The sequence below is a fragment of the Apodemus sylvaticus genome, chromosome 20, assembly GCF_947179515.1.
Source record: "Apodemus sylvaticus chromosome 20, mApoSyl1.1, whole genome shotgun sequence".
NCBI lineage: Eukaryota > Metazoa > Chordata > Mammalia > Rodentia > Muridae > Apodemus > Apodemus sylvaticus.
Window position 1 is genome coordinate 2,078,445 of NC_067491.1, and position 26,098 is coordinate 2,104,542.

A 26,098-nucleotide genomic window follows, 5' to 3' on the forward strand; every position below is an offset into this window, starting at 1 on the left:
TCAATACTCAGGAAACTGATGCAGGAGGATTACTTCGAGTTCAAGGTCAAGTTGGTTATAGACTTTTTTTTTTTCTTCGAGACAGGGTTTCTCTGTGTAGCCCTGGCTGTCCTGGAACTCACCAGTAGAACAGGCTGGCCTCAAACTCAGAAATCCACCTGCCTCTGCCTCCCAAGTACTGGGATTAAAGGCATGCGTGTCACCACTGTCCGGCATAGATTTTTTTTCTCAAGTCTGGAATACCCAGTGTGTTGGGGGACACAGGACTCGAAGACAGCTATTTTATACAGCTAGGGAAACTGAGGCCAAGGAGAAAAAAATTATTCAAAACCACAGAGAAAGAAAAAGATGGGGGGGTGTCTCTTCTATTCTGCGTAACCTAGCTCAGAACTTGTGGGGTGTCTGTGAGGACCTCTCCATTCCCACATCACAGCCCAAGGACATTGGGTGTGGCAGATGCGGAGACTGAGGCCCTTGGGGTGGCTGCCCACCGCTGTTCCTTACCTGTCCAGGGGCTGCAGAATCCTGGAGAAAATGCCCAGTGAGGGGCTCACCCTGAGGGCTGCCGTGACGCAGAGGAGAGGAGCCTTCTCCTGCGGCCTGCACGACCCGGCCTTTTATGGCTCCGCTGCCAGAAGGCCGCGCCTCTTCCCGCCCAGGTGAAACCCAAGAACTTCAGCAACCTGGCTCCGTACGCTTTTTTTTTTTTTTTTTTAATTTGTTTCTCTGGGAAAGTCAAGAACAAGGGGGTGAAGGGTGGGGCCTCGTCACACGTCAAAAGCAGAAGGGGGCAGCAAGGGCACTTCAGCCGAGGCTCAGGGCTTGAGGAACTCAGGCAGACTCAGGAGGAGGAGGAGGGGCGCTGTGACCGCAACCACGACTCTCCCTCAGGGAAAGAGTACCTCTCCTCCAGGCCACGGGGGACAGGACGCAGACCCCGTGTGGCCTCTGATTGAGCCCCTACTGCAGCTGCGGGTGGCGACGGGGCCCCGCAGGTGGTCCTGCACCCTGCTGCACACCAGGCTCGGGTCCCAAGGAGAGGGACCTAGACTGGGCGTGGCCCTTCGAGGAGTGCCTGTGTGCAGGGTCGTGCCTCCGGGGACCAAAGTGGCTACTGCTGCCTGCCTGAAGTTGGTGACCCCCTGCCAGGCTCCCGTCAGGCCAGGTGGCAGATGGGGGGGGGTCCCTTACTCCCTCCCAGGTGTGGGTGGAGCAGCATAAACCCGCCTGGAAATGCTAGGCTTTGTGGCGCTGGCAGACAGACCCACTGACTTCTGGGGTACTGGTGTACGTGGGCAACCCAGGACCCTGGTCCATGCCAACTAGAAAGGAGGGCAGAGGTGACCCTAAAGGTCCCAAAATTAGCACCAGGAAGAAGGGCCCAGTGTGTGCATGGTGGGAGTGGGGGTGGGGACTCAGGACAGGGAGTGGTTTGGCTGACCAACAATGTCTCCATCTTGCGGGTGATTGTTTCATCCCCAGGGAAGGGCTTCTCCTGTTTTGAACTCCACTACCTACTGGAGGGGACCCACAGGTGCCCGTCCTCCATCCTAGGACTTCAAGACCTTGAGTCCCCAGAGAGGTGTGGTTTCACCCCACCTGCCCATAGTAGGCCGCTGGCGCCTTGGCCAGGGACGCCCTTTCTGTTCCCGTCGGAGACTCCCCAAAAGTAACAATAAGGCACAGGCAGGCTGGCCTGGGGCGGCAAGGGGACCCCAGGCTGGGGCCACGGTGGGCATCAGCCGCCTGTGTAAACCTGCTGTGACCTGGACTGGGGGTCCCCATTCTTAGGGGGGCTGATATGGGCTGGCCTGTCTCTCACCAAGGGATGGTGCACGGCTCAGAGGTTCGGGGTGAGTGTGGCGCGTGGTGACGGGCAGAGCATCCCCACCCGCGACTCGAGGCGCATATAGGGACCACACACGTGTCTGGGGCCTGTGAGGCGAGGGTGAGGGTAGGCAGGCGCCGGGGAGGGCCGGGCTGCTGGGTTTGAGAGTGGAGCATAGGATGGGGGCCGGGGACTGGGGTGCCCCGGCGGCTCACATGACAGAACAACATCTACAGCGAGGCTTCTTCATGTCAAGATCCTGGGCGTCGCTGGGTGTGGTCGTGGGCCCCGTCTGGTTCTCCTCCTTGGAGGCTGGGAGCTCAGCCGCGCTGCCATTGAGAGGGGCCGGATCCCTGGGGGTGGCCGCGTCTTCAATCACCACCAGCTCAGCCTTGATGGTGTCCTGTAGGCCCAGTACTTTCTTGGTCTCTGCCTCATCCTCCACATTCTGATAACCCATGAAGACCATGGTGACCGGGGGCTCCTGACCGGGCTGGATGCCTGGCGGGCCTGACGTGGCCTCTCCTGGTTGAGCCTCAACTCCTGTGATCTCCCTTCTGGACGGTGTGGTCCTGGTGACGTCCTCTGCGAGTCCCCGAGGCTCCGCTGACCCCGCTGCGGACCCTGCCTCGCTCAGTGTGACCTCATCGGCCTTGTGAATGAGTTCATCCACCTCTGATGAGCTTAGGGGCTGGACTCCGTTCTCGGTGATGCCGTCCACGGCGTGGACCACTGCGTGGGGGGCACAGAGAGAGAGTCAGCGGGAGGAGCTGGGGCAGAGCCGGGGGGCGGAGGCGATACCCACCGCGGCATACACCCGTCATGCCGGAGCTCAGGGAGGACAGCTCTCCCGTCCCAGCTTCCTGGCATGGGCCATCAGGCCTGGCTGCCACTTTCTCGAGTTATGGGGAGCTAAATAAGGACAATGGCCCCTCTTCGAGGGAACCGCGGTCTACAGCCCCAGAGCACCCCGGGATCCTCAGCTCTGCAGACTCCTCTGGGATCCCAGACTGCAGACGGTGCAGACAGGGTGCTTCCAGGGATCCGATGAAGGGTCAGGGCTACCATCCCCAGATATGAGCTTCCCACCCCCTGGAAGAGAGTCCCTGTGCCTGGTCTCTTGGTGACACTGTAAGTGCCACCAAGGGTGGGGGTGGGGTCAAATCTATCCCGTGGGCCTGGGCCCCTAAGACCAGAATCCAAGCCATCAGTCTCCAAGGAAACAGATCTCCTGCTGTTACCAAGCAACCAGGGTCCAGTCTAGCTGGTTCTGGGTCCCCAGAGAGACTGCGCAGGGGTGGGTGGAACGGTCGGGTGGAGCTCTGGGAGTGGCTCCGGGCAATGGATGCCAGCCTAGCCGTCCTTCAGAAACAGTCACAGCCATCGAGGCCGGCAAGTCCCACGCCAGTTACAGCCGCGATAAGGCACGTGTCCACACAGAAACACGCCCAGTACTAAACAACACAGCACGGTCTCTCTGAACACTGACACACACCACAGCGTGGAGGGACTCCGCGTTTGCTCAGTGGGAAACCCAGACAGCAAAGGCCACACACGGTGACGTCTGTGATCGGAACTGTCTGAAGCACTGCAGTCCCGAGGGGTGGCGGTGGATTCGCGGGTGTGTAATGGGGTGGGGCTTCCCTTGCGTGATGCAGTCTTCTGAAAGTATATGGAATTACTGTACACGGGGGGTGCTGCACAAACCTCATAAATCACAAACTGTAAAAAGGAAAATTATATGAAAAGCATGGGGTGGGGACCAATTTGCCTTTATGATTCCTGCTACAAAATGTCCCAGATTAGATGTATCTAGTTTCCTCAACATCACTTCCCCACAGGTCAGTTTGGGAAATATAAAACCAGTCAGGGCCGAGCGGTGGTGGCGCACGCCTGTAATCCCAGCACTCTGGGAGGCAGAGGCAGGCGGATTTCTGAGTTCGAGGCCAGCCTGGTCTACAGAGTGAGCTCCAGGACAGCCAGGGCTACACAGAGAAACCCTGTCTCGAAAAAGACAAAATCCAAAAAACCCCCAAAAAAAACAAAAAACCAGTCAGGAAAGCCAGAAATACGAACCTCAGGGGGTACGATGGAGGTGGAGGCTTAGGGGTGGGGCCCTGCCTAGAACCCCCCAGTGGGGGACTTGGGGCGTGGTCAGGGTGGAGCTCCGCCTAGAACCCCCCAATGAGGGGCTGGGGGCGTGGTCAAGAGTGGAGCCCCACCTAGAATCCCCCAGTGGGGGACTTGGGGCGTGGTCAGGGTGGAGCTCCGCCTAGAACCCCCCAATGAGGGGCTGGGGGCGTGGCTTAGCTGTTAGCCTTTACCCCGCACTCTGGAGGCTCTGATTTCTGTCCTCAGCATCACAGACACATAAACTAGATCTCTTCTCGAGGCAGCCCATCGCTTTCTGGCCACAGTTCCTTCTCCCCTGTAGCTCAAAGTCCCTCCCTTTTTAAAAAAAATTTATTTATTATGTATACAGCATTCTGCTTGCATGTATGCCTGCATGCCAGAAGAGGGCACCAGATCTTATCACACACGGTTGTGAGCCACCACATGGTTGCTGGGAATTGAACTCAGGATCTTTGGAAGAGCAGCCAGTGTTCTTAAGCTCTGAACCATCTCTCCAGCCCCCACAGCCCTTCTTTCAGAATTCACTTTCTGCGCACCTCAGGGCCTTTGCACAAGCTGTGGCTCCTGCCCGGTGCTGTTTCCTTCTCTCGGCTATGCAACTGGGGGCCCCCGAGAAGCTCCCTCCCCACTTGAAGTCTGGGTGGCGGGAAAGAGCTTTTTCACAATGGCTGAGCCTGCCTTTAGATGTTACCTCCGTGCTCAGCACACAGCCCGGGTTCTGAATGACTGGCCCCGGCGGGCGGGGCAGCAGGCGGCATCTCATACCTTTGGTTTCGTCTTCGTAGACTTTCACGCCCTGAGGGAGTGGGTCCCGGGGGAGCAGTGTGGTGCTGGACAACACCCTGGTCTCCCCGGTCACCTTGTCCTTCTCCACCGTGATCTCCACCGAGTACATGGCTGATACGAGAGGCACGGGGTTACCCCACGACCCATCAGGGGCCCCCCGCCGGGTTACGGCCAAGCCAGGAAAGAAGGGGAGCAGCGGCAGAGCCAAGCAGCGATGGCGGCAGTCGCGCCCCAGATGCAGCCCTTCCCACGCCAGAGCCTCCCGCAGCTCCGGATGACAAGGGTTCAAACCCGCAGCCCGTGCTAATGGCCCAGCCCAGGACCCCACGTCCTTCTGTCTACACCCGCTGTGTCCTGCTGAGCCACCAGACTCTTCCAGTTCTTGAACTCAGAGATCCACCCGTCTCTCTGCCTCCTGCGTGCTGGAATTAGAGTCGTGGCCACCATGCCCAGACGCTGACCATGTTTCCCGCCCAGAAACCTCTTCTTCTTCTTCTCAGGGCTCTGAGATGCCAAACCCCAGCGGCCGCGGCCGCCATCACACTGAACCCAACTGAGCTCCCAGGACTCCGCCTCAGCCGTTGTCCATTCCCATGGGCTGGGCCCTCCTGCGGTCACCTCCAGAAACATCTAGAACTTTCTACCGCTGACCCCAGCACCCAGGCTGGGCCCAGCATGCTTCCCTGGCACAGAGGTCTCCTCAGCCCTGGTCTGTTCTCTGGGCAGCTACAAGAGGTCGCTCGTAAGCACGCAGCCGACTGGGTATCCCCGCTCTTCCCAAGGCTATCCTGGGGGCTCGAGGGCCTGAGAACCTCTCACCCCTTCTCACTGCCCTCTCTCCTTTTCCCGGCAGTTAATTGAACAGCCACTTGCACCCACCAGAATACCAACTCCTCCTCTTTCATGTCTGGCTTCATAAGCGTTTGTTGAATGAATAACTGACTGTAAGTTAATCATTTGGCGCTGTACCTATTTACAAGGCTGCCTGCTCCGTTGGGTGGGATGCGTGCGCTCTCTACAAAGTCACCAGCTCAAAGAGATGGGGGATGGGAGCTACATCTGGTGTTACTACAACGGAGATTCTGAATTGCGAACAAACGAACAAACGTGAGCTTCTCGGCCTCCTGCCGTCCTCTCTCCGGGATGCTCTGATAGAGCACTCACTGACCCCTTGGTTTTCTGGGTTTTGGGTACAGAACATGTCAGGTCCTCCTACATGAGGTCAGTGTGATGCTGGGACCCCTGGAGCAGGCAGGATGTGATGCAAGCATGGTCAGGCATGTGGGAGCATGTTCAGCCCCTGTACCACCCCTGGGTCCCCAGGCTGAGGTTAGCGACAGAAGCCGCGGGGCACTGGGTTAGAGCCCCCATGCTGGGCCCGTCTTCTCAAGAAGCCTGGGCCAGTCACAGCAAAGCAAATGGCCTGAGGTCACCAGACAGCCTGCCAAGGGCGGGTCCAGGTGAGCCCACGCTGCGGGACCCGGACAGAGCCTCGGGTGGAAGCTAGACACGGGGGTGGGGGTGGGGGGGTGACCCACCTGCTTTCATCATTGTGGACCCCCCTGGACTCCGCACCGGCGTGGACGTGCGATTCTCTGCAGGGGGCACAGGGTGGAGAAACAGACGGAGTCAGAGACAAGATTGCCGGAGTCCCCCCAACATCCCCACCTGGTCCACAGACATGGCCTAAACAACCAGAACATGTGCTGGGACCCCAGACCCCCAACACGTGCATCTGGGTCTCAGACCCTCAGCACTTACACTGCACCCCCAGGACCCCAACACGTATGTCATCTGCACCTCAAACCCTTCAGACTTCTGATGTCACCTGTCGTCTGAGATCCAGACCTCAACACATGCACTGTTCTCCAGACAGCATGGCTACACTCGCCGCGCTGTGCACGCCCAGGCCTACGCCCCACGGCTAGCCCAGCTCAGCCCCCAGACTCCTCATTATTCAGCCCAAAATGACTTTCACAGAATCTCTGAGAGGCCTGCGTGGATTTTCTTTCTTTCTTTCTTTCTTTTTTTCCTTTTTGGTTTTTTGAGACAGAGTTTCTCTGTATAGCCCTGGCTGTCCTGGAACTCACTCTGTAGACCAGGCTGGCCTTGAACTCAGAAATCCGCCTGCCTCTGCCTCCCAAGTGCTGGGATTACAGGCGTGCGCCACCACCGCCCGGCTGGATTTTCTTTTAATTATTAATTTTTAATTCTACTGCAAGACAAGGGGGCACTCACTCCCTATGAATAATTAAGAGCAAATCAGGTCCCAGAGACCTAGGGCTGTACTGAAGGCCATGCCAGCTGCACTGAGCAGAAACACAACTCAGAAAACAGAGCTGAGATGGGCGTGGTGCACACCTTTGATCCCAGCGCTCAGGAGGCAGAGGAGGCGCCTCTGAGGTCAAGATCAGCCTGGGCTACAGAGGGACTTCCCGACAGCCAGGGCTAGGTAAAGACCTTGCCTCAAAATTAAATAGATAAATAAATAAATAGATAGATAGATAGATAGATAGATAGGGCTTGGCTTGGGCTCAGTGGGCAGAGCTTGCTCTGCATGGAGGAACCCCTGGCCACACCCTGGTCACCACACTGAGCAGCACACTGGCACTGTCGCACCCAGTAATTGGGAGGTAGGGGCAGGAGGATCAGGACTTCAGGGTCATCCTCAGCCACAGTGAGTTTGAGGCTAGCCTGGGCTATATGAGAATTATTTTTAAAGATGTATTTATTTTATTTTATGTAAATACACTGTAGCTGTCTTCAGACACTCCAGAAGAGGGCGTCAGATCTCATTACAGATGGTTGTGAGCCACCACCATGTGGTTGCTGGGATTTGAACTCAGGACCTCTGCAAGAGCAGTCGGCGCTCTTAATTGCTGAGTCATTTCTCCAGCCCCCCCCTCTCTTTTTTTTGTTTTTTGTTTTTTTGGATTTGTTTTTTTCGAAACAGGGTTTCTCTGTGTAGCCCTGGCTATCCTGGAACTCACTCTGTAGACCAGGCTGGCCTCGAACTCAGAAATCCACCTGCCTTTGCCTCCCAGAGTGCTGGGATTACAGACGTGCGCTGCCACCGCCCAGCTTCCAGGGTATTTCTTAAGTGTATTATATTTTAGTTAGGTGTCTGCGTGTGTACATGTATGCAAATAAATGCTCACGGAACCAGGTCCCCTGTGAGCCGCCTGACATGCGCGCTGGGAACTGAGCTCAGGTCTCCGGGGAGCACCTTGCAGGCCTAACCACTGAGCACCTCCCGGCACCGCCCGCCTGTCTCTCACGGTGCCTGAAGCTCTCTGACCAGGCTGACCCAGGAGCCCAGGTTCCTCCCACCGTGGCCTCCTCAGCACTGGGGTGACAGGGGCGACATTTTACAGATGTCAAACCGGAGGCCAGTCTGCTGGGGACCGTGGCACAGAACGTGGACGTGGCGGCTGGCCAGGGCACCCTCCGGTCTCACCACCAGCACAATCTGACCCCTTAAGGGATCAGAGTGATCGCTCGTCGCCCTCACCCGCCATCCCACCACTCACCACCGGAGGGCACCAGAGGCTGCAGTCCCGGCGGGAAGCTTACCTTTTGGGGTGCCCAAGGGAGTCTGCAAGAAAGAGGGAAAGGATTAGAACTGTCGCTGCAGACTCCTCCGCAGCCCTACGCTCGCTCCATCCATTCTCAGCTGGAGACTGAGGCCGTCCGTCCGCCTGACAGCCTTGAGGGACAGGCCGAGCCTCTAAGGAGGTCTTCAGCAAAAGCGGTGGATTAGTGCTCGGAGAGAATTCCTGTTTAGTCTCCAAAACTCAGAGCTTCTGGGCAGCCCGCCCACCCCCCTCAGGACCCTGGATGCTTTGGGGGAAGGGCGGGCCTCCCAGTGCCCAGGGATTCCCTGAGAATAGGTCTGGTCCCCTTCCCAGCTGACAGCGCTCATATGCCAAGAGGCATCAGCCGGTGCTCAGGTCCACACTGTGGTCCCCCCAAAGCAGCGGAGCATACAACAGACAGGCTGGGCCAGCTCTCCCTAACTGTAGCAGAGTGCTTTCCCGGTATGCACAGCACCGTGGGTTCATCCCCAGCCCGGCCCAGCCCCCACAGACCTCCCGTCAGCTGTGTGGCCTGGAGTCAGGCCCTCAACCTCTCTGGTCTTGGGTTTGGTCCTTTTCTCCACCACACAGAGGGGTTTAAAGCCTAAATAGTGAGATGCTGTCTCAAAAAAACCAAAACTAAACACAAACCAGACTGCTTATAATAATTTTAACTGGAGAAGCGGCATCCTGGCTACAGATGGAGAAATAATTCCCACCGGAAAGGTGTGTACGTTGTGGTTATTTAGTTCATGGGCATATACACAGGACGTGTTCAATAAAACGCAGACAGCAGCAGCAGGGCCGGGGAGACGGCCCAGCTCACAAAGCTATGTCAGACAAGCAGTGGGGCCTGAGTTCTGGTCCCACACCCAGGCCTGCAGACCCCACGAGGGAAGGTAGAGATCGGATCCCCGGAGCTCCCAGCGGAAGTGGCAGACAGCTTTAATGGACAAACTTGTCTCCAAAATAAAATAATAAATAAATAATAAATGAAATTAGTTGGGTGAGGGCGGGGAGAGGGCTCCCAACCTAAGAGCACTGGCTGCTTCCACAGAGGACTCAGTGCCAGCTCCCAGCACCCACCCTGGGCAGCTCGTGATCACCTGTAACTCCAGTTCCCTGGGGTCTGACGCCCCCTTCTGGCCTCTGTGGTCACTGCGTTCATGTGCACACATAGAAACATAATTTTTTTGTTTTGTTTTGTTTTGTTTTTGTTTTTTCGAGACAGGGCTTCTCTGTGTAGCCCTGGCTATCCTGGAACTCACTCTGTAGACCAGGCTGGCCTCGAACTCAGAAATCCGCCTGCCTCTGCCTCCCAAGTCGGAGAATTAAAGGTGTGTGCCACCACCACCCGGTTGAGGCTATTTTTTTTTAATTATATTAAGATGTGAATCAGTAATTAAGGGGTTGTCTAACAAGACTCAGGTCCTAGGTTCAATGCACAATACTCCCCCCAAAAGAAAGAAAACAAAAACCCCTGAGAATTAAAAAAAAAAAAGCAAAGGAAAGTCTGAGGGTGGGGTCTATCTGGGACTAAGGCCTGACTGTCTGCTAATGCATCAGACTGTAATCTCCAGCACACAGGCAGAGAAGTTGCCTCCGCAAACAACAGGAAATTGAAGCTCGGAGAAGTCAAGCAACTCCTCTTGGGTTGCACAGCCTCCAGTGCCTGTGCACTGAGGTAGGGGTTGGCGCTGCTCGGAACCACGCCGCCTCTTCGGGAGTGTCTCACCTGCTGATCGTTCACCAAGGCTTCTGACTTTTGCTCCTCCTTGGCTGGGCTTGTAGCCTGGGGTCGGGCCGGGCTGGGGGCTGCTGAGTTCTCCTTTGGGGCAGCTGGGGCCGACTCTCCAAACTCCAGAACATCGATTTCCTTCTCAAGCCTGTGGAGGGTGACAGAGCTCACACACGGGCCACAAATTTAGTTTGTTTTTGTTTTTTTTCTCCCCCCCCCCCCAAGACACGGTTTCTTTTTTGTTTGTTTGCTTTGACACAGGGTTTCTCTGTGTAGCCCTGGCTGTCCTGGAACTCACTCTGTAGACCAGGCTGGCCTCAAACTTAGAAATCCGCTTCCCTCTGCCTCCCAAGTGCTGGGATTACAGGTGTGCGCCACCACTGCCCGGCTAAGACAGGGTTTCTTCTTTTATAGTCCTGGCTGTCCTAGAAGTCACTACCCAGACCAGACTAGACTCACCTGAGAGACCCGCCCGCCTCTGCCTCCTGAGGGCTGGGATGACAGGTGGCCAGCAAAGCAGGCAGCTCAAACTTAGCTTCCTCTCTTTCTCCTTACATTTACTTGTTTCCACACAGTGTCTGCATGTGCACGCCACAGTGTGGTGTGCGGGGCACTGTGTGAGTTCTGCGGATAGAACTCAGCTTGGCAGCAAGCGCTCTGCCCACTGAGCCGCCAGGCCAGTGTCGTACGGAACAGCCTTGCTGTGTAGCCCAGGCCAGCCTGTGACCTGTTTGCTGTTGGGGCAGCAAACAGCAGGACTGGGATCCACCCAGGCCTGAGTCTGCTTCAGATGAAATCCCCTCCCTGTTTTCCCACTCGAAACTGACAGGAAATGTTAGCATTGTAGGGACAATGGAAAAATACGTGTCACTGTCACAAGCGTCAGAAGGCTTCAGACAAACAAACCACCGAAAACAATTAGGGCAGAGGCTGCGACAGCAGCGCACCCGGCGTGAGGCAGGAGGGTGCAGGAGGGAAACCGCCAGTCGTTGGTCAGTCTGAGCTATAGAGATCCTGGTTCAAAATAGCAAAAATAACAAAAAATAAAAATAAAGGGCTGGAGAGATGGCTCAGCGGTTAAGAGCACTGACTGCTCTTCCAGAGGTCCTGAGTTCAAATCCCAGCAACCACATGGTGGCTCACAACCATCTGTAATGAGAAACCAATAAAAAAAAAATCTATAGTTTGAGCAATTGGGGCCCAAGCAAGAGGGAGAAGGGAAGGGGGAAAAAAAGAAGATGGAGGCAGTGAGGGGCTGGGGATGTGGCCAGAAGGTGGTGGCCCTGATGGACTGTGGGTGTGGTCAGGGGTGAGCCTAGGCCTAGGCTGGGTTCTTAGTTCTACCAGCAGGGCAAAAACCAAACCAAAACCTCAATGGGCTTTCTGACCGGTTCACAGGAGGGGAAACTGAGGCCCTGGAGACCGTTGGTTGGTTGCAGACGCAGGAGAACCCCAAAGGCTTTCTTTAACTGCTCCACCTGGACAGGGAAGCCCTGGCTAACCCCACAGGCAGGCCTCAGGGCCTCTCGCGGCCAGGCTGCACGGCCCTCACACCCTCACGTGGGGGTTCTTCCCTTCCTTGCAGGCACCGAAGCACTGAGTCATTTCCTGCTATGCCGACCCCTCTTCTCCAAGCCAGACCCCTACCAGCCCCTGTAGGAAACACTTGCGGTCTGTTCCAGCCCCCACGGGAAGGCTGTTCTCCCTGTCCTGTCCCCTCTACAGCTTCCTGCAAGCCCAGCGGCCTCGGTGGCCTCTAACAGAGCCGCAAAGGCCAGCTGGGCTGGCGCCAGGAAGCCCTCCCGGTGGCTGTCCCTCCCTTCCTCAGGGACTTCTGAGTGCCCGGGACTCACACCTGCTGTGTAGGGACATCACAGAGGAGGAAGCCCAAGACAAGGTCTGCCTCGCAGTCCACACTGTGACACCTGCCCGTTCCTGATGGGGGTCCTCAGACCGTCCACCTGGACCCCCTGCACTGGACAGGTGCCCCCTTCCCCTCGCGCTCACCTGGTGATGGACTCCTCCAGGCCCCGGGCCTTCTGCTCATCCTCCTGCATCTGCTTCCTCATATCCTTGTCACCCCCCGACGCTGAGGACGGAGTCCCCTCCAGCAGCCAGCGTTCCCGCAGCGCCTTGGACTGGGGCGGCAGGGAAACCGCTCAGAATCGAGGTACAGTTATTCGGGTAGGTCGAGGTTAGAATCGGGACTGGGGTCAAGAGCAGAGTTGCGAATGGGGGGGCGTGTGTGTGTGTGTGTGTGTGTGTGTGTGTGTGTGTGTGTGTGTGTGTCACTGTCGGGGTTGAGGAGAGTCCGGGTCAGGCTGGAGGTCATAACTGAGGTTACAGTGACCTAAGCCCCATCCCAAGGTCACAAATGCCAATGGTCCCATGCAGGCCCCACACAGAACTCCACAGACCCACCTTAGAGAAACAGCCCGCACAGGTCTGGGTCCATTCCAAAGACCAGGGCTCAACGAGACATGGAACCCCAAAGTGTCCCTCCAGGCCCCGCCCAAGCCCCACCCACAGGCCACGCCTGCAGGTCTCACCCAAGGCCCCGCCCATAGGGTCCACCCAAGGCCATGTCCACCACAGGCTCCGCCCAAGGCCATGTCCACCACAGGCTCCGCCCAAGGCCATGTCCACCACAGGCTCCTCCGCCCACAGTCCCCGCCCACTGGCCCCTCCTGCCTTGCCCCTTCCACCTCCGCCCTACCTTCAGGTACTGCAGCTGTCTTCGGTCATCCTCCAGTTGTCTCCGCTTGCTCTCAATCTCTGCCTGCTTCCTACGCTTCTCCTGTGGGTGCAGACCAGGTCAGGACAGCCCAGGTCCCCAGGACCACGACCACCCCCGTGTCACCCAGGAGACCCAGCACCCCTGGGAACCGTACCCAACACAGCCAGCCTCAGTTTCCCCACCTGTCCCCCAAGGTGACCAACGGTCACGTGAAAACAAGAGGGCCTCCATTTTCATGTCTGGGAACCCCAGAGGACTCTCCGCTAGCTGCGTCCATGTCCTGAAGTCTCGACTGTGCATCAAGAATCCCGAAACCTTGCCCCGCCCACCCTGCTCATGCCCCCGGGTCCAAAACGTGTGGAACTCACAGCGATGGCTTGAAGCCGCTCCTGCTGGGACGCAGTGTCAGTTGCCAGGACTCTGCATATAGGAGACAAAGTCAGATCCTTTACTGCGTAGCAATCCAGGAGCACCCCTAACCCTAGATTCCCCATCAGGTGGGCCTCCCCGGGCTTTCCCAGAGGCTCTGCCTAGATGGGTATAGGAAAAGAGGGCATTAGGTCTGGGCCATGAAGGATACATAGGAGTTCGCCAGGCAGTAAAATTAAAGAGGGGTGTCACCTCCAAGGGCAGACTGGAGGACGCGTCAAGATGATCCTTAGGGACCCTCCCCTTAACCAAATCAGGCTTAAGGAGGATCAAGGACCCCACGCCCCATCGACCACATGACCCTGCAAAGCACTGGACAGAATGGTAGGATCTCAAAGCAACCCAAGGTCGCGGAGAGAGTGCGTCTCCCCAGCACACGCAGCAGAGCGCCCGCAAAGCCAAGACCATCTCCACCTCGTTCTCAGACAGCTGGCAGAAAGGGTTGGGCTCGGACACCGCCCCAGCTGCCCTCCTCTCCTGAGGCCTTATCTTCACAGACTGAAATTACAGCCACGTCTAACCAGCCAGGCCTGGAGTAAAGCCTCCCAGAATCCCTGCATTTGCTTCTCTGTACCTCTCTGGGCCTCAGTTTCCCCATCTGGGCAACTCAGGAGCAGGAGACACATCTAACTCTGAGCTGGCCTAGGACGGTAGCGGGGAGGAGGCCCGGCCACCCCACCATCGGACTGCCTCACCCAAATCTGCCCAGACAACCTGGAGCCAGCGACGGCTCCCCACCCCCAACTCTCGGGTTTGGTTTCCTGACCTCACCGAGGCCTGCGAAGTGACCTGGCTCCCACGCCCTGACAGGTGACCCTGGACAGCGGCTCCCTTCCGGGCAGGAAGCATCTTCCCCCAGTGCCTCCTGGGGCCCGGCACAGCGAGCCCGCGCTGATTTATCTATTTTTACAGGCCTGGGAATGGAATCCAAGAACTTTTACCTGATAAGCAGGGTCTCTACACCTGACCACGCCCCAGCTCGTCATTGGGGGAATTCTAGGCGTGGCATGGGAGGGTGTGCATCTCTGACCACACCTCCAGACCCTCCCGGAGGGATTCTAGGCCACGCCCACGGCCCTAATTCTTCCTTTGCGTGTGTGCACATCTGTACACACCGCGCTTAGACACAAGGGCGCGGAAGCCAGAGGCCAATCTCGGGTATCATTCCTTAGTCACCACACAGCTGGATTTTTTTTTTTCGAGACAGGGTTTCTCTGTGTAGCCCTGGCTGTCCTGGAACTCACTCTGTAGAACAGGCTGGCCTCAACTCAGAAATCCACCTGCCTCTGCCTCCCAAGTGCTGGGATTACAGGCGTGCGCCACCACCGCCCGACTTCCCAGCTTGATTTTTTTTTAAAGATTTATTTATTATTATTATTATATATAAGTACACTGTAGCTGTCTTCAGAGGCACCAGAAGAGGGTGTCTGATTTCATTGAGGATGGTTGTGAGCCACCATGTGGTTACCGGGAATTGAACTCAGGACCTTTGGAAGAGCACTCAGTGCTCCTAAGCACTGAGCCATCTCTCCAGCCCCCTCCCAGCTTGATTTTTAAGACAGTTGATCACGGGCCAGGAGCTCGCTGATTGGGTCAGGCTGGTTCCCTGGGGAGCTCAAGGGGTCCACCTGTCGCCCCACCCCCACTGCTGGGGCTACAAGCACAGGCCACAACCACACGGCCATACCTGGCTTTTTAACGCGGGTCCTGGGACTGAACTCGGGTCCTGGTGTGTAGGCAACACTACCAACTTCCGACGATGAGGGAGGGATAGAGTCTCATGGAGCTGCCCATTCTAGTGTGAAACATGCAATCCTCCTGCCTCAGCCTTCTAAATCCCTGAGTCACCCGGCTAGCGTTGGTTTGTCCTAGTGAGGCTGGCTTTCGGGGCCCTCCGCGGGCGGGGAGCCGGCTTCTTACTTTCTCCCGATGGGCACCGCCCACTTATTTCCGACTCTCCCTGAACCTCCCGCTTCTCGGCCTCAGCAACCTAACAACCCAAACAACCCCCTCACAGCAATAATCAGACCCCGCCTCTCCTTCAGTCATCCCCGTGAGAAGCCCCGGCCTGGTCCTAACCCACATCCCCCTGCTCCCGTCCCGGCCGCTCGGGCGGAAAGCTGTGTGCAGAGCGGGCTGGACGCAGGGCTGGACGCAGGGCTGGACGCAGGGCTGGACGCAGGGCTGGGCGGAGGACAGGGCGGAGGTGAGACGTCCTCCCCGAGGCCCGGCCACCCAGGACCGCCCAGCAGTGGCGCGTTCACATCTCTAACCCCAGCTCCCAGCTACAGTGTGAGTTCCCAGCCAGCTAGAGCTACAGTGGGACTGTTCAACAATAAAGTAAAACAGTAAAGACCCTCGGAGGGGGGAGGGCCACACTGAACGACGCACCCAGGGTGCAAACCTTCCCCCCCCCACACACACCAAAGAGTCAGGTGGCCGCAGGCCGGACACAGGGACAGCTGTGTCGCCAGTGGGCGGGCGAGACAACAAAGCCATCAGTGTCCCCAGGCCGGAGCCTGATGAAAGTCGGGCGGACACAGCCGGACGACACAGAGACGACGTTCTCAGCCGTCCGAGAACACGACGACTCCCATCCCTCGGTCCCTTCCTTCTCCGTATGGTCGCCGCGTGGTCACAAGCACGGGCGCGGGCGCGCGCCCCTCCCCACCCCCGGGCGCCACCGCCGTGATGGATGGCGGACCCGCGGGAGGCGGTCGCCCTGGCAACCGCGCTGTCCCCATGGCAACGCGAGGCCCCGAGTGTGGAGGCGGGGCCTGCGCTGAGCATCCGCCCCCGGCCCAGTGCTGGGGGGGCTGCGAGACTTCCACTAGCTTTGAGAGGGGGTGCGGGGAGAGGGCGTTTTTCTCCTATTTTGGTTTTTGGTGTGCCCACGCATCTCCCTAGAAAGGGTCTGGACCAGGCAGTGAAGGTTAAGAGGGAAGAAATATGCAAATATTAAGCCCAAATCGTATCTAACAGCTCAGCCTGTGATTTCAGCAATAGCGAGACTGAGGCAGGAGGATAGTGAGTTTAAAGCCAGCCTGAAAAAAACTTGGTGAGACCTGGTATCAAAATACAGAGTGGAAAGAGACTTTGGGGCTGAGGTAGAGAGGGTGGGCGCTGCCCCAAGCGTGTAAGAGGCCGGGGTCATCACAGCACTCAGGAGGGTGGGGTTCGGGGAATCCTCAGTGACATACTGAGTTTGGGAGCAGCCTGGGCTATGTGGGACTCTATCTCCAAAAATAAAAATAAGCGGGAACAAAAAAAAATAAATAAAAATAAGCGGGGCCATGGTGGTAAAAGCCTTTAATCCCAGCACTCCAGAGGCAGGCAAACTTCTGAGTTGGAGGCCAGCCTGGTCTACAGAGCGAGTTCTGGGAAAGAGAAACAATGTCACAAAACAAAACTCTCTCTCTCTCTCTCTCTCTCTCTCTCTCTCTCTCTCTCTCTCTCTCTCTCTGTGTGTGTGTGTGTGTGTGTGTGTGTGTGTGTGCAAATAGAGCCGGCCATAGCGGCTGATGCCTGCCATCCCTGTCCTTGTGAAACTAAGGAAGGAGACTCAGTAAACTTGAGGCCAGCCTGGGCTACATAGATACCACCGAGAGACCCCCCCCCCCAATGACGTTTTGGGTTGGGGCAGGGGCTGGGAAGGCCAAACAGAGGCCTTCTCTCCAGAGATCTTGCATAAGCATGGAGAAGCTGACGGTTAGTTTTAGGGAGATGGAAGGCGCTGCGGGCTGTGTGTCCCCGTCCAGGTGACTTGTGGTCTCTGAGCCTGTCCTGGTGCCTCTGGAGATGGAGGCGGTGGGCACCAGCTCAGAGCATCGCATGCCCACCCAGCCTGACACTCGAGGAGTATTTTCAGGAGGCACCAGTGGGGGATCTGGGCTCCCTGGCTGCTTTGTGTGGGTGCCTGAGGACCAGGGAGGCCTCATCTCCCGGCTCCGGAGAGAATTCAGCTCCAGATGAGATAATGCGAAGCCAGCGACAGCCCAGCCCAAGCCTTGGCTTCCAGTTTTGTTTTTGCAAGGCCCAGAGAGGTTATGCAACAGGCCCAAGGTCACCCAGCGGACAGGGCGGCCCTGGCAGGGATTGGGGAGGGGGAGGGGCACAGAGGGCGTTGACCACGCGTCTCCTCCCACAGCCTGGGCAGCTCCAGTGTCCCGCAGGACAGCAGTGAGAGGTATCAAGCTGGTCAGGCGTGGAGCCCAGCGCCCAGAACATTCCTGCAGCTAAACGAAAAGGAAACCGCTGATGGTAACCTCGGCCCGGAGGGGAGGGGGCGGCATGGGGGCGGGGCGGGGTGGGTGGGGACTGACAGGAAAGCTCTTCCCCCACTGAGGCCTCCACCGTGGGCTGCCCGACCCACCTGCCTGGCATCCCCCCTCTCGGAGCCTCCTCTTCATCAGCTTCAGCCTCCCTGTCCTCAAGCTAAACGGAGCCCAGCCTCTTCCTCCAGGGAGCCCTCCAGGGAGTCTCCTAATATCCAGACCCAGCACTACCTGCAGGCGCAGGCTAGAGGAGAGACTCAGTCTCCCAGCAGGGCAGGCCCATGCCAGGGGAATAGAGGCTTTGGCCACTAAGGATCGTCACAGGCGAATGAACACTCGGGCATATTCTAATGTAGAGGTCGGTTTTCACAGACACATCTCCCCAACACTTCCAGTAAGTAGCGAGCGATCCTCGAACATCTGGGACCTGCTGTGACCCCAGGACCTTGGCACTTGCCATTCTGCTACTCGGTGCAGTCTCCCCCAGATCTCCCCACCAGGCCACCCGACCACCCTACTTCTCAGCCTCAAACACCTCTGTGACTCACGCCTACACTTCCGCATCCCCCTAAGAACAAAAAGTGCAAGAAGCTCCAACGTGTGTCGCCGGGCGGAGCTGCGGCAGAGTCACACTGCGGGACACCATCTGGAGACCGGAAGTGGGTTCAGGGGTGCTGGAGACCGGGATGGAGTCAGCAGCTGGGCGTGCACTTCATTTTGGGGTGACGGAGTGTTCTAGAGCAGCGGTTCTCAGCCTTCCTGCTGCCGCAACACTTTAACACCGTCTCTCACGTTGGGTGACCCCAACCATAAAATTATGTCATTGCTACTTCATAACTGTAATCTTGCTCCTGTTAGGAGTCCTGATGTGAGCCGGGAGGTGGTGGTGGCGCACGCCTGTAATCCCAGCACTTGGGAGGCAGAGGCAGGCGGATCTCTGAGTTCGAGGCCAGCCTGGTCTACAGAGTGAGTTCCAGGACAGCCAGGGCTACACAGAGAAACCCTGTCTCGAAAAAACAAAAAAAAAAGGACTCGTAATGTGAACATGTGTGTCTGTGTCCCATCGCCTTAGGCGACAGCTTGTGTGGCTGTGACCCATGGACCAGAGCCACTGCCGGAGAGCACATACGTGTTATGGTCGGATACGTTGCAGCAGTGCAGTAAGAGGGGTAGTGAGTGTCCCTTTATGGGGAATGGAAGGTTCAAGTCTCGGCACAGAATGCGTTGATTCAGGTATATACAGAAAGCCATCTTTTCTCTGGGACAAGGGTCATGGGTAATCCAGGGCACCGCTGCGCTTTGTGGGAAGCCAGGGCTGACCAGGAAGTCCTGACCTCTGCCTGTGTCCCCACGCCTGCTGAGACGCCGGACGGAGCCCAGGGTCATGTGGTGCCAGGAGCGTGGCCTATCCAAGAAACCTCAGAAGCCTCAGCCCAGGCACGCTTCTGCTGCACGCTCAGCTGCTTCAGGAGGGACCGTCGCAGCGCCAGCACGAAACGCCTGCAGTACGATGTCTCACGTCTTCATACGTGTGCCTGTGTGATATATATATATGTATGTATGTATGTATATATATATATATACATACATATATATATATATATATTTGGTTTTTTGAGACAGGGTTTCTCTGTGTAGCCCTGGCTGTCCTGGAACTCACTCTGTAGGCCAGGCTGGCCTCGAACTCAGAGATCCGCCTGCCTCTGCCTCCCAAGTGCTGGGATTACAGGTGTGCGACACCACCGCCTGGCATGCTTGTGTGATCTCATGTGCACCAAATGCATGCACCGCTGGCTGGCTGAGGTGCTGGATCCGTGGATGCGGCTGGCAGGAGCTGAGGACCAAACCCAGGTCCTCTGCTCTCAGCCCCCGAGCCGTTCCTGCAGGATCCACGCTGCAGAGTTTAATCCATCTTGGAGGCACAGCCCGGTTCCCTAGCACTCAGGAGGCTATGTATGTGTGTGTCCCAGGCTAACCCATCTCAAGGACAGTGTGTCCCAGGCTAACCCATCTCAAGGACAGTGTGTCCCAGGCTAACCCATCTCAAGGAGAGTGGGGAGAAGAGGACATTCAGATTTAGAGATTTTTTAGACTCCCAGTCCAGACGTTCGGTTCAGACTAAAAACCACTCTGTGGACCAAGGAGAGGGCTCAGTGGGTGAAGGCGCTTGCAGTCAAGCCTGGTGACGTGAGTTCAAGCCCCAGAACCTACAGAACACAGTCCCCTGAAAGCTGTCCTCTAGCTGCTGCTCATGGGCTGTGTCACGCAGGCCCACTCCACACACAGTCAAAATGTGACTAAAAAATGCTCTCAGGAAGCCGGGAGAGGGCTCAGTGGTCAGAGCAGCAGCTGCTCTTCCAGAGGACCTGGGTTCAATTCCCAGCATCCACATGGGGGTCACAGCATGGGAAACGTCGGCCCTAGGGGATCCAATGTCACCTTCCGGCTTCTGGCACTAGAGTCACGTACATGCACACACAGACAGACAGACAGATACACACACACAGAGAGAAACATAGTGAAACACACATACAAACACACACACAGACAGACACACAGACACAGACAGACATACTGAGACACACATACAGGCAGACACACACACAGATACACACACAAAGACATACAAATACATAACAGATATACACAGAGACAGATGCACACACAGACACACACATACAGACACAGACATACTGAGACACACATACAGATACATATTCAGATACACACAGACAGACGCACAGACACATAGACACACACAGACACACTGAGACACAGACACACACAGACTGATACATACACACACACAGACATGCCCACACACAGAGAAACACAGACACATACACACAGACATACAGATACACACAGAGACATGCATACACACATTCATTGTTTAGATTTTTTTGTTTTGCTTTCGAGTCTGCTTGTGCCCCGTGTACAGTCAGCACCCTCAGAGGTCAGAGAAGGGTCAAGTCCCCTGGAACCATGTGGGTGCTGGGTCCTCTGCAAGAGCAGCCAGTGCTCTTAACAGCTGAGCCGCCTCTACAGACACATACATACATACATACATACATACAAATAAATATACAAATAAATACATCTGCACAGGTTGGATATATGGTTCAGCGATTAAGAGCTTAAGAGCACTGGCTGTTCTTCCAGAGGATCCAGGTCCAATTCCCAGCAACCACAGAGCCACACCCGTCTGTAACTCCAGTTCCAGGGGGTCCAGACATACACGCAGGCAAAACACCAATGCAGATAAAATAAAAAGCAAATCATTTTTAAAAAGTCTGCATGAGCCGGGCGGTGGTGGCGCACGCCTGTAATCCCAGCACCTGGGAGGCAGAGGCAGGCGGATTTCTGAGTTCGAGGCCAGCCTGGTCTACAGAGTGAGTTCCAGGACAGCCAGGGCTATACAGAGAAACCCTGTCTCGGAAAAAAACAAAAAACAAAGAAAAAAAAGTCTGCTGCATGGTAGTGCAGTTCTTTGATCCCAGCACTTGAGAGAGGCAGAGCAGAGGCAGGTGGATGTCTCTGAGTTCCAGCTCAGCCAGGAGTACACAGTTAAGACTTTCCCCCTCAAAAACCAAAAACCACACACAAACCAAACTTGAACAAATCCTTTGATTAGGAGGCTGTGGAGAAGGGGCTGACGGCGACTGTGGTGGTTAACACGGTCAGCCCGATGGTACCCGGATCAACAAGGAGACAGCTTCCGGCCGACTGAGCGGAAGTGTCTACACCTGGTTAGCGGAGTGGGACGGCCCGCGTGACGTCACCGGTTAGGTTCCCCAACAGCGGTGCAAGGAGACCAGGAGCAGAGCCTGGGGCGTGGGTGATCACCTCTCCCTGCTTCCCGACTGTGGACTCCGCCCAGCCACGCCCACCGTCACGCCCCACCCACTGCCACGCCCCCGCCACATGATGGACAGTGGGAACTGAGGTCAGAGTCAAGCCTTCCTTAGGCTGCTCTTCCCAGACAGGTCGCTGATGCAGCGCCTGCTCGCCAGCTCCCATTCACGGGTACAAAGCCATCCTTTGCTCCAAGGTCCAAGCCAAGGGCAGGCCGGGAGGGTCCCCGGTCCCCGCCCACCTCCTGGTCCTGCCCCGAGTCGGAGGATTTGAACACAAAATGGACAAAGTGGGGTGAAAGGGCTTGCTGCACAGGCATGAGGACCTGGGTTCAAGTCCCCAGCACCCACATAAAAAAAAAACAAAAAGGGCTGGGGAGATGGCTCAGTGGTTAAGAGCACCTGACTGCTCTTCCAGAGGTCATGAGTTCAATTCCCAGCAACCACATGGTGGCTCACAACCATCTGTAATGGGATCTGATGCCGTCGTCTGCGGTGTCTGAAGACAGCTACAGAGTACATAGATATCTAAATAAATAAATGAATGAATGAATAAATAAATCTTTAAAAAAAAAAACAAACCCCAACCAAACCCACAAACAAATGAGGAAAAGAAAAAAGACAAAGGGCGTGGTCTCATCTTCCTGCGGCGGGTCAGGGGTCAGGCTCCTGCCTCTGTGCGCCCTGGTCCCTCGCCTCTCCATCTCGCCTTCACTGCCTCCTTGCCGGGCGCCCAAGGCCTGGCCACACCCTCCACAGCTGTTCCTCACAGCTGGCTGCACCGCCTGGCTGCCCCGACGCTGTGTCCTCCGGTTCCGAGCCGCAGGCCCCCCGCAGCCCAGGAGGCCAGCACTGGGACCCGAGCGCACGCCCGCGCCAGTCTGTCATCTGGAGTCTCCTTTATAGAAGAGGCTCCGACGGAATAGACAGAAGCAAAACCAAAACACTTCGTAGACTAGGAGACTGAGGCAGGAGGGTAGAGAATCTGAAGTTAACCTGTGCTACACAGTAAAAGCCCACCCTGGGGAGAGGAGCATCTTTAAAAAAAAATAGGCAAAAAGCTGAGGCAGGAGGATGAAGAAATCGAGGTTGATGCCACCCAGGGCTACATGTCTCTAGAAACTCAAGGAGAAACCATGGAACAGCCGACAAGGCCGGCAGGATGGCGCAGGGGGACCGTGTGTGCTACGAAGCCTGAGGGCCCAGGTTCAAATCCTAGGTCCCATGTGCTGGACAGACGGAATGACCTGCAAGTCCTTGGACTCCCCCAGACACGTCACACACCCACAATAATAAATAACAAACTAAAGACCCAACAACAAAAATCTCTAAATGACTAAATTGTTTCTCCAGCCGCCTTCCCCGTTCTGAGGCTGGCCGGGCCATCTGCCAACTCCTTCCTTAAAAGCCCACGTTTAGGGGATCAGCGAGAGGGCTGTAGAAGGGCTTGCTGCCAAGCCTGACGCCCTGAGTTCAATCCCCCAGAACCCACATGGTGGAAGGAGAGAGCCGACTCCTGAAAGTCAGACTCTTGCGCTCGCACAATTGCCCACACACTCACCCACACTCCACACAAATAATTATTTAAAAACAAACCTCACATTTCAAACTCAATCACCTTATATTGTTGAAAAACATGGCAGAGTTACCCAGACAGACACGCTCAGCTAGAGTGTGAAGGTGCAGGGACCAAATAGAAACAAATAGAACCAAAGCTTGCTCTGAAATCGAATTATCAGTGCAGACCTGGCACCAAGGGAGACTGACGCACGGGGAGAGGGAGGGGCAGCGGAGGGGGAGGGGCGGCGGAGGGGGGACAGGAGGGGAGGGGAAAACCTGGTAGGTGGCTGGGTTAAGATCTTCACTTCTGAACATCCCCATCCCTCCATTCTGGTTGTTCAAACTTGTTTCCCCCAGCACTCCAAGAGGCTGAGGCAGGAGGATTGCTTCAGCTTCCTGGTCACCCTATCTGCCACCTCTATTCAAAAGTAATTTTTATTCGGTCTTTACATTTTTCAAAGATTTATTTCATTTTTAGAGCCTGTGTGTGGGCAGAAGAGGGAGGGCCCAGACCCTTTGGATCAAGAGCTACAGGAGCTCGTGAGCCACCGTGGGGGGCCAGGAGTCAAACTGGGGGGCCTCTCCCTGTCCCCATCTCTCACCCGACACACAGGGTTTCTCTGTGTAGCCCTGGCTGTCCTGGAACTCACTCTGTAGACCAGGCTGGCCTCGAACTCAGAGATCCACCTGCCTCTGCCTCCCGAGGGCTGGGATTACAGGCGTGCGCCACCACCGCCTGCAGCAGTAAGCTCTCTTTCATAGGCACGGAACCATCTCTCCAGCTACCTTCTTTAATTCTTTAATGCATATCTTTCCCTTTCTTAAATTTTAAAGTGTTTTCTTGTTGTTGTTCTTGAGTTGGGGTTTTCTATGTAACCCGGGCTGACCTGGAACTCATAGAGACCTGTCTGCCTTGCCTGAGTGGGAGAGAGAGAGAGAGAGAGAGAGAGAGAGAGAGAGAGCACACGCGCACACACACAAACCTTTAAAATACAGCATGAACATCCTCTTCCGCTAGCCTTTGCTCTCCTGTCTGGGCCACCAAGTTCATCACAGGAGTGAGTCGCAGGAGTTTAGCCCTTGTGGGAAGGGACTGCGATGGAAGGTCAGGTGCCCAAGGCTGGCCTGGGCCAGATGGGATTCCCCCACCTTGTGTCAACCGGAAACCTAAGGTTTTCTCTCATTCTCAGCTACACGGAGCCAACCTCCCGCTGAAGTCGCCAAAACACCACCACCCAGGGAGAGGCCCCGTGAGCCCGTGTATCAACAATCCACACGGCCGAGCCTTGCAGCAGGTGCTAAGGGCCTCTGGGCATGCTGTGTGACCCTGGGGCATCACCTAGTCCCCTCTGAGCCGTAGGATCCCCAGTGGGAAAGAAGGGGCCAGAAGAACAGGAAACAATAGCGGCCAAAGTAGAAACAAGCCTTTCATCTGCTGCTCCAGGTGGCCGGCTCTGCCACCCGTGTGCAGCCCACTGACCACAGCCACACCCAGGCCTGGCCCCCCGGCTGTCAGAGGCTCCCTAGGGCCAGGCCAGCAGAACAGATAAACAAGCCAGGGGACCTGGGGCAGGCAAGTGCAGGTCCTGGCTCCCCTGAGCCCCTGGCCGGGCTCCCGGGGCAGGGCGGAGGAGCAGCCAGGCCTTTGTCTGAGCTTTCTCAAGTAATGGTCGCAAGAGCTGGGTGTCAGCCTTCTTGGCCAGGGAAGGATGTGACAGCTTCCACCCATCGGAGGGTGTGGCGGGTCACGGGTTAATCCCAAGAGGAAAGTAGTTGTCTTGCACAAAACACACCCCGAGAGGGAAGGGCAGGGGAGCGGTCACCAGCCAAGCCGGGCTGGCCAGACTGCTCTGTCCCAGCCCAGGCTGAGTAAGGACGGGCTCCCTGTGTGGGGAGCCCCAAGACACCGAGCGGGCAGATTTGTGACCAAGAAGATGTTTTCCTATCACCAGGCCTGCTAAGCACCCCTCGACCACCTACCTATCCATCCCACCTGTGGAGTAAGGGGTTTGGGGGACACCCTCACGTCGCCCAGAGCCGGCTGCATGCCTGAACAGCCCAGGCTGCGTATGAAATCTTCCACTGACATCTCCGCTTCTCAGACCCACACAAACAGACCCCGGCTCAGTCAGGCTGTTTGGGGGACTGGGTTCCACCATCATTTTCAACCTCAACCAGCCACTCCTTTTGAGTCACACCATCTGGTCCCCGCTTTTTCTGGGAAGGGGGAGGGGATACTCTTAGAGGGAAAAGGAGAAAGCAGATTAAAGCTTCTGACAGGGAACCGCCCGCCTAGCTCTCCACAGAAATCTACATCTCCAGCCAGTGGCGACTCAGGACATCTAAGGGGTCGGAATTGGTTTGGCCAAGAGGCTGCGGACCCAGAGGAGGCCACGAGGAGGGCAGAGAGCAGGAAGGACCGACAGAAGCGCCGGGTGCAGCAAGCCGGGGCTGGGGGGAGGGGAAGCGGGGAGCACCCCGCTTCTTGAGGAAGGGTCCCATTACTCCCGAAGTCCCACAGGCTCTCGGGGGACGCCCACCCACAGGTGGCCCAGCTCGGATAAAGGGTCGTGCGCGCGCGTGGGCCTCTCTCCATTGCATCCTGCAAGAGATGTGTGGGCGCAACCCAGGTGCCCCCCTCCAGCCTGATTGGGGACCGGGCCTGGAGCGCGCGGCCCAGCTCGATCCTTCCCTTTTGCAGCTGGGCACGGTCTCCCCGCGTCGCCTCCGGGTTCCCCGTTGGGGGCCTGGGGCGGCAGAGCGCGCGCGGCCGGGTACTCACTCCATCTCCCGCGAGGTCCGTGGGCGGTGCAGCGCGGGGCAGGGCCGACTCTAGGGCCTGGCGGCCGGGGCTGTGCGGCGCGGGGGCGGCACCGGGGCGGGCATCGTCCCCAGCGCGCCGGGTATTGTCCGGGCGCGGCCGGGTGGGCTCGTGTGCGCGCCGCCTCTGCGCGCTCCCTGCGTCCCGCGCGCCCGCGCGCGCCTCCTGCTGGCCGCAGACGCCCCGCACCGCGCAGCTGCACCCTAAAGAGTCGCAGAGATCCCGGACCAGTCACCCTAGGATGAAAAGCGGAGTCCAGAGACAGCTCAGGGCCCCGAGTGGGGTCCCCGAACCGCAGGGGAGCCCCAGCAGCAGCTGTTGAGGAGTTCAGCTTTTGCAGAAGGCCCAGCCTGGGCAAATGGC

At 57.0% G+C, this 26,098-nt stretch overlaps 1 protein-coding gene across 2 annotated transcripts; it reads right to left on the reverse strand.

Annotated features, from left to right (window-relative positions):
- Positions 1-705: 705 nt before the first annotated feature.
- On the reverse strand, positions 706-25,871 carry Palm (paralemmin). Of its 2 annotated transcripts, XM_052165854.1 has the most exons (9): positions 25,697-25,871; positions 13,166-13,217; positions 12,777-12,857; positions 12,068-12,198; positions 10,058-10,208; positions 8,321-8,342; positions 6,286-6,342; positions 4,727-4,858; positions 706-2,560 (listed from the first exon to the last, which is right to left on the reverse strand). In XM_052165854.1, exons 1-9 carry the CDS (start codon positions 25,699-25,701, stop codon positions 2,040-2,042), a joined length of 1,152 nt encoding a protein of 383 aa, XP_052021814.1. In that variant the 5' UTR covers positions 25,702-25,871; the 3' UTR covers positions 706-2,039. The 2 variants fall into 2 exon arrangements, with proteins under 2 accessions (XP_052021814.1, XP_052021816.1); XM_052165856.1 differs by lacking the exon at positions 4,727-4,858.
- Positions 25,872-26,098: the final 227 nt, after the last annotated feature.

What these genes read in the sequence shown, in the direction of transcription:
- Palm (XM_052165854.1), bottom strand. An exon ending in GACAGCTGCAGTACCTGAAG is followed by an intron (nt 12,199 to 12,776) that starts GTAGGGCGGAGG and finishes CTGCCGCCCCAG; the next exon opens with TCCAAGGCGCTGCGGGAACG. An exon ending in TCCCTTGGGCACCCCAAAAG is followed by an intron (nt 6,343 to 8,320) that starts GTAAGCTTCCCG and finishes TGCCCCCTGCAG; the next exon opens with AGAATCGCACGTCCACGCCG.